The 14,618-nt window shown below is 37.0% G+C and overlaps 1 protein-coding gene across 1 annotated transcript in view; it reads right to left on the bottom strand.

Moving 5' to 3' along the window:
• Positions 1-2,351: 2,351 nt before the first annotated feature.
• The window catches only part of CD46 (CD46 molecule), a 56,136-nt gene continuing 43,869 nt past the window's right edge, over positions 2,352-14,618 (bottom strand). The window contains exons 10-13 of the mRNA XM_004470088.5: positions 14,031-14,075; positions 12,500-12,535; positions 11,903-11,960; positions 2,352-4,962 (exon numbers count right to left, since the gene is read on the bottom strand). Of these exons, the coding sequence (XP_004470145.1) occupies positions 4,893-4,962; positions 11,903-11,960; positions 12,500-12,535; positions 14,031-14,075 (209 nt within the window). The 3' untranslated portion in view covers positions 2,352-4,892. The remainder of the gene's footprint in view (positions 4,963-11,902; positions 11,961-12,499; positions 12,536-14,030; positions 14,076-14,618) is intronic.

The raw sequence follows: 14,618 nt of genomic DNA, 5'->3' as shown, positions 1-14,618 counted from the left end.
TGGGAGCAAACAAAGTGCTTGCTGAGAAAACTCCCCAGTGAATGTGATGCGCCTTCACTGCAGCTACATGCTAGTCTAGGCTGTTGAGGAAAGAATCCATATGCTACTCCCAGAGTGTGGTGATGGGCACTAGTTAGGAGCCTAAAATGTATTGTTTTATTCACTTTCCCACTAAGATAGGCTACAGTAGTACCTACAGGTATCACAGCTTTGGGTCTGTTTTAAGTTCAAATTAAGTACTTTTTGATTCATCTACCATGTCCCAAGGTCCAGCTGAGGTGTTGCAAAGAGCCTTTTCAGGTGGATAATCAGATGGCCAGTCATTTTATTGAACCCCGTAAGTGCTTACCTAAGCATCGGTAAGAATATCTCCAGAAGTTTTGAACCCACAAGCCAGGTGCCAGATCTTTGTATTCTAGTGGTTCAGCTCAGGGCTTGTCTACTTCAGTTTTTTAAAAGCTCCATGGGGGAGCTAAATCTTACAAACCTTAGTGGCTTATCCTACATCAGTTTTAATACCCTTATTCAGGTTTTCTTGGGCTATCAGGGCAGGAATTGGGAGTAAGGGGAGCACATTCCCTCTTACCCATATTCGTGACAATTTGTTCACCGTTTGCTGCTGTGTAAATGAAGAAAAAGGCAAAACAGTGTCTTGAACAAAAAATATTTTTGCCTATGGGTGCCTGAGGCCCTCAGTTTTCCCAACTGACCTACATTTCCCAATATTAAACTTACCGTACACTTAATAAGGGACAGAATTTTAAAAAAATGTTTATTTCACAGAAGAAAAGCCAAAAAGAGCTAGTTAATACCAGATCCAAAATGAAGTTTAAAATGGCTTCTGGAACCTCGGAAATGACTGAAACCTCTGAATAATGGTGGTGTGAACAGCCAGGGCACTGTCAGACACCCCCGAGGTCCACAAGAGGGCAGCAGTGTTAACGAGTTACAGAGGCTACTTCATCTTTCCTAGATGAGGCCAGATCCTGATGAAAGCAAAATTGTTTAAAAAATGTTTGTATGCACACGATTTTGCAGTTTCAGGCGAAATGAACTCCTGTTCTTGAGTACACATATGCAAATATTTATGCAAAAAAAAGTTCATTCTTGGTTAAGATGTTAACCAAATCCTCTTCACCCATGCAAAATCATACCGTCTACCCCAATTTTCAGTGTTTTGCACTTTTGTTAGTCACCTTAAAACCTCCCCTTGTTTTATGCCAATTTTAAAAATACATTATATAGTATATTTTTACATTTGACATTGAAGTCAAATGTAAGCCATGAAATGGTTTTATTCATTATCAACATAATTTTCATTCATGTAAATAGTAAACAAAGGTTGCTTCTGTATTTTTAAACCAGTGTTTGTTCATATGGCCAGGTACCAATACCTTAATTGGAGTCTCTTGAGATTTCATTTTTTTAAGTAGGTTGAATTCATAGAACCACTATCTTCTCTGGTAAATAGAAACTTCTATCTTCTCTCTATATATCAAATTGGGCTATAAGCCACGGTAATCACTAACCCAGAGGTTCTCAACTTTAAAAACAAAAAACAAAGCCCCATGCCCAGGTATCAGTAAAGCTCCCTAGGTAATTCATGTGCAGCCACATTGACAACCTGAGGCCTGATCTGAGGGATTTAACAATCTTATTAAAAGCTGCAAAAAGCATTTTTTTTTAGCATAAACTAAAAATTCTATTAGTTACACACATATTGAATTTTATACTTCCATTGTTGGGGCCTGGCTTTTTATTTACTTAGCCCTAGCCAGGCATTAAAGTGACATGGGAGAGATCTCTTCTATTAGACGCATGTATACGGGTATCTTCAAGGTGGTTCCTACGGTCGGTTAACAATAAAGGCTATGAGAGCTGGGCAGAAATCTGGGGCAGCTTCGTGGAATGGGCAGTATTTGAGTTGGGCCTTGGAAGATGCACAGGATCTGGACAGGATCATAGGTGCAACAGTGAAGTGGGAATATAGCAGAAAGCACAGGCTAGACGGTCCGGCCTCCCTGAGAGGAAGTTATCAGAAGAGGTAAAGCAGAAAGATTAGGTTTGGGAAGAAAAGTTGGGATTTAATCGTAGAAGGTCCTGAGGTATCATGCCTAGAAATCTGCACTTACTTAACAGTAATGTGGTGTCACTGGACATTGTTGAACAGGAGAGACACATGTTATGCGAGGAGTGGAGATGCCTGGAGACACTTCAGGGTATGAGGTGTGATGAGAGACAGGGAGTAATGACTGTGGGCAGGGAACTGTCAGCGAACATGGGCCCCAATGAGAAACATGGCCTGATTTGAGATGGACCGCAATGGAAGTAAGCACATCAAACAAATGAAGTGTCTCTAAATGTACAAATTTATTTTTTACCAAATTTGAAGAACCAGTTTTCAAAAAGTGATCAATAAAGCCCCCCATATCTGAAACTTGTTTCACTGCATGCATATATATATATATATATTTACATTTTTTTAAAGATTTTATTTCTCTCCCCCACCGCCCCACTGTCTGCTGTGTATGTCCATTCACTGTGTGTTCTTCTGTGTCCACTTGTATTCTTGTCAGCAGCACCGGGAAACTGCCTCTCTTTTTCATTGTGTCATCTTGCTGTGTCAGCTCTCCGTGTGTGTGGCACCATTCCTGGGCAGGCTGCACTTTCTTTCGCGCTGGGCAGCTCTCCTTACAGGGCACACTCCTTGCATGTGGGGCTCCCCTACGTGGGGGACACCCCTGCGTGGCACAGCACTCCTTGCGCGCATCAGCACTGCACATGGGCCAGCTCCACACGGGTCAGGAGACCCTGGGTATATTTTTTTAAGGTACCAGGGCCAGGAATTGAACCAGGACCTCATATGTGGGAAGCTGGTGCTCAGCCATTGAGTCACATCGGCTTCCCTGAGTCAGTTTTTCATTTGTTTTGCTTGTTTTTGTTTTTTCAGAAGGCACTGGGAACCAAACCAGGGACCTCCATGTGGGAGGTGGGTGCTCAACGGTTTGAACCACATCTGCTTCCTGCATATATATTTTTGTAGTTTTTTTTTTTACTTAGTTTTTTAACTTTGAATTATAGTAACATATATACAACCTAAAATTTCCCATGCGTTTCCTTCTCTGGCATTTAAACAGACTTCCCCCACATATTTGAAAACTTATTTTACAAGCAAAGCATAATAAATATTCACACATACATATTAATCTCAAATATAAATACATTAAATTGACAAAAACTAAATCTAAAGCAGAAACTTTTATAAAAGTAAACTGACTTTGTTAAGCTTATATACCTTTGGTTGAAAAATATACCTATTAGGTGGTGGTGTTTTTCTAAAGGATATAGTACAGTCATCCCTTGCTTCTTGAAAAATAGATGAAAATGGGTATAGTAAAACCTCAACTCTAACTGTGCTTAATTCTTAACTCCTGATTATTCTGGCTCAAATTTTATCTTCCTAAATTATCTCACCAAAGATGACATAGGGAAGGAAAACTTACAGTGTACTCTAAACATGTCTTTATAGAGTAAAACAATATTTTTCTGGTCTACTTTTTGATTGCCCAGTAGTATCTTTATTAAGGTAACATTTCTTTTGCTCCATTTGTGCTACTATATATAGACGTTTAAAACAAAACTTTTCATCTGAATTAAAATGGCTGTGTCCTTCTCTTTGCCCACTGACTGACTTGAAAGAGAATCTGCCAGGTCACAGGGGCTCAGAGGGGCTGAGGTCCATTCCTTAAGTACACCTGAGCTATGGTGACTTTTTTTGTCCCTTAGTACAATCAATACTTGAAAGAGAATCTGCCTGGGTCGCAGGCACTCAATTGGGGCGGAGATCCATTCCTGAATTACACCTGAGCTATGCCGACTTTTTTTGTCCTTAGTACAATCAACAAATATGCAAATTAAGTTGCCTTCTCTGAACTACGTGGCTTCGTTATGACTCTGCCTTTTAGGCGACATGGAGAGATGCACACAAAGCTAAGAGGGTTCTCCTGGCAAGGGCAACTTAAATGGGCTACGATTCTGACATGATTTGAGGTCATCTGATAAACTTATTTCCTATAAAATGCCTATTTTTAGATGACATGATTAAAGTAAGATCTCTCTATTCAAGTAGGGAAAGAAAATCACCTATGGCCAACTTTAGCCTCAGTTACTATGTGGAATTCTCAAGAAAATTACCAAGGCTAATGTGCCCACCTCATGCTTGAGCTGGCATTCTTGGTATGGGTGTCAGAGTCCCTAACTTCTGGAACTGATTCTGAATTCTTGTTGATTTCTTAAGACGAGTTTACTGATTTTTTTTTCAAAAGGTGAAAAACAAATATCATATATAAACTTTCTAGATTATCTTTTTTTTAGCTTGCCTGTAAATTACCATAGAAGTTATACAAAAGAATTTTGCCCTTTTCAAGGGAATTTTCCATTAATATGCTTAAAGAAGTCAAGCATGTCCAAATTCTCAATTTTCATGTTCTTGTTTTTACTGTTTAAGGGGTGCAGCAATATATACAAATATATTGGTAAGGCTTTTTACAAGAAACAATATATAAAGTATTAATATATCACAGAGTCATTGAAAGAATAAATCTTGAAGGTTGGCATTAATCCTCGAACAAAAAATGACTTCAAAGTCACTTTTTTTGCCCTGGAAATACAAATACTATTTAAGGGAAATAGGCAGTATGTTTATCCCCAAATTCATATCCATTTCAAAGAAGCATCAAATGAGGGTGACTATGTTCAAGCTTCCTTAAAAGGTGGGCATTAAAAATTAACAGTTGCTTTCATGCAAATGAAAAACTATAGAGCCATTTTTGTAGATCTTAAAATTTAAAGAGAAGCACAGTATAATGTGATGTACTGGTTTGTAGAACCATTTAGCTCTTCTCTGTTGACACGGTTGATGTATTCTGGTAAGTGTTGTATTCGGCTCTCATTTCTTTTTTTCTACAAAGCAAGGTACAATGATAGCAAAGATAAACATAATTAAGATCAGAAATTAAATTTTAGAAGCCTATTTAGAAAATGGGCAATTAAAAAACTCATTTATAGTATTAGGAGTACACAGACTAGAAAATACATTATTCATTTAAAATAATTTTAAATATTCAAACTAGTCACACTCTGAAAACCTTCTTTTATCCCCATATTATATTTTTGTTTCCCTCCAATACAATAAACAGAGCAGTAGCAAACGAAGTACCTAGTAAATATTTCCTCATTTTGATTTAGGGTCAGTGGGAAAGACTGGAGAAAAACCCGTGTCTTCCTGATATCACAATTTTAAATCCGTGGCTCTGAGACAAAACTTGAAAAGAGGCAGTGGTTCTAACAGTATTCAAGTACATTAATGTCCTTTACTGTTCAAGAAATCACAACTTTCTAAAATCTATTCTTCTAGTCTAGCACTACACAAGAGAAATAAAATGCAAGCCACACATGTAATTTTAACTTTTCTAGAAGCCACATTAAAAAAGAAACAGGAAACATTAAATTATAATCAAAATTATAATTTTCTATTTTAACATAATATAACCAAAATATTATCATTTTGACATGTATTTTACATTTTTCCCTACTAAGTCTTGGAAATACAGTGTGAGTTGGACACTTACAGCACATCTCCATCTGGACTAGGTACTTTTGCACATGGCTATTAGCTATTACATAGGACAATGCAGTTCTAGTCCCTGCCTTAGTAAAATGATTATATTAAACAGACTAAACTTACATCTGGACCAGATAGTTATTTACCAGTATGTTTGCCATAGCAAACACTTCAGGGATGCCTACCCCATATAACAGCTAAACATGTTAATTTTGGATACCTGAATATTTCTCTTTGTCAGGAAGACCATCGTTATGAACTGCCACTGTCATAACAATACACTTGCATTACAGCAATGTCCTAAAGATTACTATGGTGAGTGAATTAATAGCTCAGCCTGTCACTGAATTTCCCCCACACCGCTGTCTTTTTCTAGGCCAATAACTTTTTTTTCCCCTATAGTAATAGAACACTTATCTTTAAATAGAATTTTATATAGCAAACCAGTATTTGAAAAAGATAGGCATTAACATAAATGTAAAGAAACATTTGCTATAACAATGAAGCTATTTTAAAGAAGGCAGGGATCTGAAAATGATTTACTCATTTGTTACTTTATATTAACGTTAGCATTTCCTGAATTAACTTCAAATGTTAAGACCCCTTGAAACGACTTTTCTAGTTGGTTCTAGCCACAGAGATGTCCTGAGGGACTAAGAAGATTTTGTAGGAGGGGTGGGCCCAGACTATTCTAGTTCCTATGTTTTGCCTTCCCCTCTTTGCCCCTTGATCAAAAACACCACCTTGCTTTTACCAGGAAATTGCTGCTTTTCTCATTGGCCTTTGTAGACTCTGCTCCACACTCTTATCATCTAGGGCAGGGCCTCACACAATAATCTCTCTTTTCCCAGCTATGCAGATACATATTCTAGCACAAATAAATAGAGGTTTCCAATTCAAAGACAGAAGGTAGAGAGGGGTCAAAGGACTTGAGGCAATGTAACCATTTCTTAAAATCCAAGGGTTTTGTTTTTCTTTAATATTCTAAAAATATGCTGGTCAAAGGAAACGGATAAATGTTTTTTATAGTTATTTAAAAGTTTGAATTGAAGAGATTAACAAAATTAAGTAAATTATATTTCAGTCTCTGTAAAAAGGCATTTCTCCCCTTTTATAACTGAAATAAACTGATTCTGTGATTTCCCACTAGGCTGAGAAGTTCTCTTACTTTTAGATTCAAAGAGAATCTAGCCTGTAAGCAGGCAGAGGAGGCTAGACAGGCTGATTAAAGGATGAGAGGGATGTTACACTATTTAAGCCTATGTGTCAAAGCAAAAGTCTCTCAGTACATGGTATTTTAAACTTAAAGAATGGCTTAAGAACACTATAATTTAGGTAAACGGGAACAGGACTCTAACGTTCCTCTTTGACAAAGTCTACTGCCAACATTTCTTAGCTCAGGTTATTGACATCTAAATATCAACTGAATATTTTTCAAAAGAAAGGATATCAATGAAAAAATAAAAGATACCTTCTAATGATAAAACCAAATCTTTCTTTCATCTACCTTCTTCTCAGAGAGAGAGAAATTTTACTTTTCTGTGGCTCTCATCAGTTAGGTATGTGCTGAACAGAAAAAAGGAAAAGGGCTGAATAAAATAGTAACCTCAAATCAAGAAAGAAGTGAGAATGGCATAAAAAGTGGATAAAATCAATTCTAGAGGATAATGGAGGTAACAATGAGGACTTAGGTGCATAAATTAAGAATAGAAACATAAAAAAAAAAAAGAATAGAAACATGAATTCTGCTTAAGAAGCTACTTTTTTGATGTCTTATAAATCATCCAGCAGATGAACAGATTCTAAATTTCTGTTCAATCTGCTTACCTTTGAAACGATTTCATGAGAAGTAAATACAAATTCTCTTAAAGAATAAACTGTGTGAGGAGAAATGGCCCTGGTCTCTAGCTCTCTGGATTTTGAGGGGATTCAGAATATAAAGTAAATCCAGGCAATATAAACTCAATTTTATGACAACTAAGTTTTAAGATGCTATAGACTTTTACATTGAGTAGTTTCTTCCCACAGAACATTTATTTTAAACCTGAAGGAAGACCCTTGTAAAACTTACTACATGCCTCCCATTTTTCTGGGTTGGATCTAAATGTCATAAATGTGCTCTCTAAAATAATTACAAAAGCTTTTGTTCTGTATTATTATTTTTTGGTTAAAAAACTTCTGAAGAGTTTGTTGAATGCTCAAGAATTTGAGAGCCAAGTAGAAAAATGTTCAAGTTGATCCTTAAATTTTTTTGTTCTATGTAAAAAAACTCTTTTGTCACATTTATGTTAGCACAGACAGCTTAAAATTAGAAAAGTTATTGGGCCAGTCAATATTAACATAACACTAAAAACTAGGTTTAAGGTATACCAAATAAATATCCTGACAAAATAAAAACTATTTTGTCAGAGATAAATGTCAGCTATGCAAATAATTCTAATTAACGAAGTGTCACTCATTTATCCAGGGATGAACTGATTGGAGTACAGAAAACCATGAATTTATGAAAAAAGAAAATCATTACAAATAAGTGAAAACATTCATGTAAACAAAAGGCATCTGCTGTTTGAAACCACAGAGTGATGACATGCAATATGGGACTCAAGCAGGAGCCAAGGACAGGGCAAGGGCTGTGGATCCGAGACGGGAACATACAGTAGAAGTGTTAGTTGAAGAAGGAAACGGGAAAGGAAAAGGAAAGAGCATTTGGATGGGACCAATTCAGAGCAGCTGGGATGCAATACTATTCTTAGCTGAAAGAATAATTTAAACTTTTGGCCATTTTTTCATCAAGTAATTAATGAGTTGAATGATCTCAAAAATGACCACTTGTACTATTTTTGTACTTTGGGATGAAGGCTATAGAAGGGCAGTTGTGCTCCCAAGGCATCATAAATACAGGTTTATGTGAAATCCATTTGCACCAAGCTTTAAGAGTAATTTGGGATTATCTGTAGTGTTACTCATAGAAATAGAGAAGAAACTCCATACATTTTACAGTACTAAGTAAGAGTTTCTATGTCAACAATAGCCAATTCTGGGGTAAAAGGTTAGGAACATTCAACAGTGCAAGGAATGTAAAAGAAATCTTTCCTCTTTTTTGTTTTTTTAAATAAACCACAAAAGAAAGCCAACTATTACCACACACACCCTTTTCCCCCCTAAAGATACACACAAATGAGGAGCCTTAAAACAATCCAATATCTTGAACATGGAAAGAATTTGCTAATACTCTTGATGATTTTTCTTTAGATTTCACAAATATGGATACATCAGTAATAGTCTAAGTTACTCAAAGTGTGGTCCATAGTCCAGCAGCAACTTCCCTTAGGAACTTATTAGCAATGCAAGATTTCAGGCTCCACCCCAGAATGAATCAAAATCTGCATTTTAACAAGCCCCCTAGGTGGTTAACGTGCATATTAAAGTTTGAGGAGCACTGCTCTAAACCATAAAGAAGAAAGATATGCTACCTTCCTCATTAGAGTAACTTCAGCTATTAAAATAATACAGGACCTGGAAAGTTAAGTCAGGACTTCACTGTCTTGAAGACAATTCACAAAGAGAACTTTAAATTTAATTCAGGTATTACATGTAATGCTGAATTCTAATTGAATATTTTCCTGTCATAAAAAGAACAACCTATATCCTAAAAGATTCCAATAGTTTGTTGTAGTTCAAAGGCAATTATGAATTACCTCTCCTACCCCATTTTCTAAAAACTTCTCTTCTCCAAGTTGTGTTACTGTATACAGGATTGTGTTGCATTGGTTAAAGACACATCTTCCCAAAAATAGTAAATAAAGTTAACATTGCAATTTTTTGTTTTCTTTACAAAGAATATATGAACCCTAAGTTGTAAAATTTATGCTTTTTAAAAATCACAGAACAAATTATTTTGGAAGCGCAGATCACTATTGCTACTGAACCTTTAATTGGGGGTAAAACGTTTAGATAATTGTTCAGCTTTAAAAGACTCAGTATGGGAAGTGGACTTGGCCCAATGGCTAGGGTGTTCACCTACCACATGAGAGGTCCAAGGTTCAAACCCCGGTCCTCCCTGACCCGTGTGGAGCTGGCCCATGCGCAAGGATGTGCCGTGCCATGCAGGGGTGTCCCCCGTGTAGGGGGAGCCCCACGCACAAGGAGTGCACCCCGTAAGGAAAGCTGCCCGGCGCGAAAGAAAGCGCAGCCTGCCCAAGAATGGTGCCGCACACACGGAGAGCTGACACAACAAGACGACGCAACAAAAAGAAACACAAGATTCCAGGTGCTGCTGATAAGGATAGGAGCAGTCACAGAAGAACACACAGTGAATGGACACTGAGAGCAGACAACTGGGCAGGGGGGGAAGGGGAGAGAAATAAAAAATAAATAAATAAATAAATAAAAGACTCAATAACTCATAGCTTGAGAGCGTTTGATTAACACCTGTTTAGGAACCTGTAAGTATTTAGATGCAGCGATATTTTAAACAAAGGAAGCATAAGGAGCCAGACATGTTTTGCTTTCTTTGGACATTATTTCTACACAAACCCTTTGCACTTGGAAATTCATGTGTTCAATAAAAATAGGATTTAAGATTCAAAAAACAGGCACTATGGGTATTTTAAAAAGAACCAATAATATGAAAAAAGTTTGTGCTCTTTATGAGTGAAGAATGGGTCTTTTTTTTTTTAAGATTTATTTATTTCTCTCCCCTTTCCCCCCTGTTGTCTGCTCTCTCTGTCCATTCACTGTGTGTTCTTTCGCGTCCGCTTGCATTATCTGGCGGCACTGGGAATTCTCTTTTTTGTTGTGTCATCTTGCTGCGTCAGTTCTCTGTGTGTGTGGCGCCACTCCTGGGTGGGCTGAACTTTTTTCACTCAGGGCAGCTCTCCTCACGGGGCGCACTCCTTGCGTGTGGGGCTCTCCTATGCTGGGGACACCCCTGCGTGGCAGGGTACTGCTTGTGCGTGGCAGCACTGAATGTGGGCCAGCTCACCACACAGGTCAGGAGGCCCTGGGGATCAAACCCTGGACCCTCCATATGGTAGACTGTGGTAGATGGATGCTCTATCAGTTGAGCCATGTCCGCTTCCCAAGAATGTACTTTTATTACACAGCCCGAATTTGATTAATATAAAAGGAAAATAGGGGAAAGTAAATGTGGCTCAAGCAGTTAAGATCATGCTTCCCACATGGGAGGTCCTGGGTTTGTCTCCAGTGCCTCCTAAAAGAAAAAAAGAAAAAAAAAAACCAATTCAGGGGAGCCAATGTGGCTCAGTGGCTGAGCACTGGCTTCCCACATACAAGGTGTGGGGTTCTGGCCTGGTATCTCAAGGAAAAGGAAAATAGATTATAAAACCATGAACATCAAGTCTTAAATTTATTAGGTTTGATTCAAAGCTATTTCCCAAGCATGGCGTTGGGGGTGAGGGCCAGGCGCAATCAATAAAAATACCTATAATCTTTTAAAAGTTCCAAAGCACTTAATCTTGGTCTATGCTCTATGGTGTCTTCTAAATCTTTCATTAAATTGTAAATTCTTTCATTTAATTTAAGTTTGGTGTTTAAAAGCCCCATCTTCCTTAGAAGATACTTATTTCTACTGTATATATTTGTTATTCTAAGCCCCCTCCCCACCTTTTTTCATTTTTATAGATCAAAAGACAGTTGTCTTACAAATCTTACCCCTCTCAGCAACTTTAAGTTTAACCCCATCAGTTTTACTTCAACCTAGTAAATTAAGAGAACATAAGAGGGAAATCAAATAATGTTACTTTTAATTCCCCCAGCTTAACATGTATAAATAACAATTCTAAATGAAAAAGAAACTGATGATACACCTACATAGCTCCTTACAAATAGTTACATTATATAGTCAAATGAAAACTTTCTTCATAAAAATTAGAGTGAATGCAACTGCCCAAAGTCTACATAGTAAAATATTTTAAACTGAATCTTGGCCACCAGTCCAATATAGGAAATATGGTATGTATAGGGTAGGAAAGGCTCCAGAGTGGTCCATGATTTGCTGAACTTTAACCTCAAATCCAGACATTTTTCTTACACTCAGAATAGCTGAAGGAACTCTAAGATTATTTTTGTTGCCATCATGTTAAAAGTGGCTGGAAATATTTTTAGCAAAGAAATGGAATTCTGAGGGCACATTAATGCAGGCACATTCAAGAGAGACTGTAAGCAATGCAGAGTGAGTATAAACATAAGCTGTGTGAAACAAAAGCCTGTCAAGGATGAGAAGGACCAATAAATTACAAGAAATGTGCTTTAACTTACCCTTTTTTCCTTCTTTCATATAATTTCCAAGCGATGAAGGCACCTAAAATAACTGCACCTACAAGAAACCAGGAAACAGATGACAGAGAACTGTGAAAACTAGTTACCAAGATTCAAAATCTAGCAGAAGAAATGTTGGTTACACTTCAGTGCTCAGGAAATGTTAGTTTATTTAAGCACATATACATTTATTTATATTCTGGCTGGACTCTTCACTACCTAAATCCAATTCCCTAGAATCACATAAACATTCCAAAATGAGTCAGAGAAAAGTCATTTCTTAATTTAGAAAACCACCAAAAGCATATGTGGGAAGCAAACTCATACTACTAATCACTCTGAGAAAGCATGCCCTACTTAGGGTACTAAGTGAATATGCAGAATAGAAAAGGATAGAAAATTACAAACACAAGGTAGTCGAGCACATAAAAAGCCAGGTGGCTTTTTTGTTGTTATTTTTTTTGGACTTTTTTGGTTTACTTTACTCAAGCTATGGAAAGTATAGAAGTTGAAAAGTTATGAGAACAAATAACGTAGTTCTGCACAGTAACGTACGGGGATCTTGAGTTAAGTGGTGGCAAGGTTCAGGATACTTACCGGAACAGACAACGATCGCAGCTATGGGGCCCGCACCTGAGAAAAAATGAAAGCACTGTGAAGACATTGGGTATATTTGGATCTCTAAAGGGCAGGAGCATTTTTAATTCAAGCATATCACCTAAAAGCTACAGCAAAAAAGAAGGAATTTATCTATCTAGTTTTGGCATGACTGGTAATGCAGCCGAGTTATTTCAATAACAGAACCCTTCTAACTAGTTTCCAGTTTCAGGGTCTAACTTGTGAAACTCTGCATGGTTAGTTTTATAAATACCACACTAGGTATTTAATAAAGATCATTAAAACTGAAAGAATTCACTAGATTAGAGGAAAATCATTTTTTTTAAAATCTATTAATCCCATTACAGTTGGTTTAGTTCAGTATTCATTCTATTATTGCTTATGATTTGGTAAAAATTTTTTATTTCCTTCCCCGAAAGTGGATTTGTAGAGTACATTATAAATGTCTATTCATCTACCATGCAGATACTATTTACAGTCTTCATAAATAATACTTTATCTTATCCACCTCCTTTCTACCCCACCCCAGCCCCAAACCAAATTAAGACATAGTTCTGATCATCAAGGAGAGTCCCTCTAAAAATGTTGACAGAACAGTGCACATGGATAAAAATTATGCAGAGAAAATTAAACATGCTTTGTTGACATCCAGAGAACACTAAATAATTCTACAAAATCTTAATTCTTAGAAATGTTTCTGTCAATTGTACCATGCTTCTACTGTCATTACTTTTATTAAACTGCTACAAGACAAAGCCTAAGTGTCTGTTAAAGCTCACACTGAGCTTAACTGGCACAATGCCAGCTTGATCACAAGTATTCAGAGCTAAAGCACATGTTTAAAAAGTAGCCTGGGGGGAGTGGGTGTAGCTCAGTGGTTTTAGTGCCTGCTTCCCATGTACAAGGTCCTGGGTTCAATCCCTGGTACCTCCTACAAAAAAAAAAAAAAAGTAGCCTAGGGTACATTTATAAAAATACTAACCATTACTAAACTAGTCTATTAAAAAGTAACAGAACTTTAACTGTCACTACTATACTTCGTTTTCTTTAACACATGATGTGCAAACTGTGTAAGCCTTCATAAAACTGTTACAACTGCCTGTTGTAGAGAAAAAATTAACTCAACTTACAGTACTTTAAGGCTCATGTATCAAGACATGAATAGAAAGAAAATTTATCCACAAACGGTGACCACAAAATAACACTTGCTCTCATATGAGAAGAAAGCTATGTTTCATTAATTCTAACCTATATGTTACCAGAGCATTTAAGAAAGTTACCTCACCTACACTGGGGCACCTCTTAAAAACTACATGTTTCTACCTACCTACATATGAACACATATTTGTCACGGTATCTGCACTACTTAAAGTAACTCCATAAATGTCAATTATCAATCATTTGGGACACAGTGTTTCCTCCCTAACTGAAGACCACTGGAATAAGATACGTCCACGTAGAATTTAAGGCTTCACCATGCAGGGTTATTAGTAACCAAATGACACTAAACCTAGAGGCGTTGAACTTGGTGGCTCTGTAGGATGAGGCACAAATCCTAGAAAAAAGAAGAAAAATGGATTAAGTGGGAAAATAAAAGGAAAGTTTAAAAACCTCTACATTCATAGGCTTTGATCTTTTGTCCTTACACAAAACTCTTTGTAGTTTATTTTCCTTATAAACTGTATTAATGTTTATCATAAAAGTAGCATAAAATTTTGGAAATTTACATTCAGCATCACCATCTTTCTTCCTCCTGCCCACTAACATTTCCTGTGACAATATCCTGTGGTATAGCAAACAAATATATCACTTTAATATCCTATGAAATCAATGTGACTCTAATTCAAATGAAAAGATAGAGGAGGGTTTAATAAAAGATTTAAAAGTTGATCTTGGGGAGCAAATGTGGCTCAAGCAGTTGAGCACCTGCTTCCCACATGGCAGGTACCGTGGCACAGTCACGTGCCTCCTAAAAAAACAAACAACAAGCAAACAAATGCAAAGACCAACTGAGGGGAGTCCATGTGGCTTAGTGGTTGAGCACCAGCTTCCCATGTATGAGGTTTCCAGTTTAACCCCCCACCCCAGTACTCAAAAA

Source organism: Dasypus novemcinctus, chromosome 13 (assembly GCF_030445035.2).
Source record: "Dasypus novemcinctus isolate mDasNov1 chromosome 13, mDasNov1.1.hap2, whole genome shotgun sequence".
Taxonomy (NCBI): Eukaryota; Metazoa; Chordata; class Mammalia; order Cingulata; family Dasypodidae; genus Dasypus; species Dasypus novemcinctus.
The sequence above is the reverse complement of the archived record's forward strand: the minus strand, read 5'-3'. Positions and strand labels throughout refer to the sequence as shown.